At 26.9% G+C, this 898-nt stretch overlaps 1 protein-coding gene across 1 annotated transcript in view; it reads right to left on the reverse strand.

Moving 5' to 3' along the window:
• The window catches only part of LOC107636894 (cytochrome P450 87A3), a 7,528-nt gene that overhangs the window by 3,176 nt on the left and 3,454 nt on the right, over nt 1-898 (reverse strand). The window contains exon 2 of the mRNA XM_016340365.2: nt 192-519. Coding sequence (XP_016195851.1) covers nt 192-519 — 328 coding nt within the window. The remainder of the gene's footprint in view (nt 1-191; nt 520-898) is intronic.

An 898-nucleotide genomic window follows, 5' to 3' on the forward strand; every position in this document is an offset into this window, starting at 1 on the left:
TACAAATCGAAATTTTTTTATTTAAGAATAAAATTAAAACAAAATAAAATTTAAAAAAATTCTTAAAATTTTTGACAAATTTTAAAGACAACATACATAACAAATATTTTTATCACAACCATCCATATATACCAACAACAACAATAATGATAAGAATAACAAATAGTAGCGGTAAGTGGAAATATAATTACATTAGCAGAAGAGTGTTGAACTTCAATAGATGTTTTAGTTGACCAGTTCCTTAAAGTCTCTGAACAAAAGTGTTCCATTTGAGGAAGTAGTTTCTCCCTAATGTTCTCAATACCTACATGACTTAGAATGATCTGTCTAACATACTTGATGAAATCACTTTCAAGCAAATGAGTATCTTCTTCACCGGGGAGAAAAACTTTAGCTAATGGACCTAACCATATCTCAACTGTTTTACCTTCTTCTCTAATCAAGAATTTGTTGAATTCTTCATCAGTTGTTATAACAACTGGTTGACCAAATAGACTAGTTCGAAATATGGGACCAAACCTGATGAAGAGAGCACCAAAACAGACTATTAACTAGGTTAATTGTGAACTGCTCTACTTCAAGATATAGATTATGAAGAACCAATAAAATGGTTTGGTTTTTATTGAAAACATTATTAGAATATATTATTTTATTCTATTTGTTTAATTTTGGTCGAACTTTAATTAAATTTTAACATTTTTTAAATCTCTAATTTCATTTGACTGGTTCAATTTTAGAACCTACTATATATACGATAATCACCATGTCCAAGAAAAATATTTCCTGAATTTATTATATTTATTAAAATATGAAATGTTTTCCTCTCATCTATTTTCTGTCATTTTTTTTGTCCTCGATATTTTAGGATAGTTTTTAATTTCATTCTGAATGTGTTTTT

The sequence above is a fragment of the Arachis ipaensis genome, chromosome B04 (assembly GCF_000816755.2).
Source record: "Arachis ipaensis cultivar K30076 chromosome B04, Araip1.1, whole genome shotgun sequence".
Classification (NCBI taxonomy): Eukaryota; Viridiplantae; Streptophyta; class Magnoliopsida; order Fabales; family Fabaceae; genus Arachis; species Arachis ipaensis.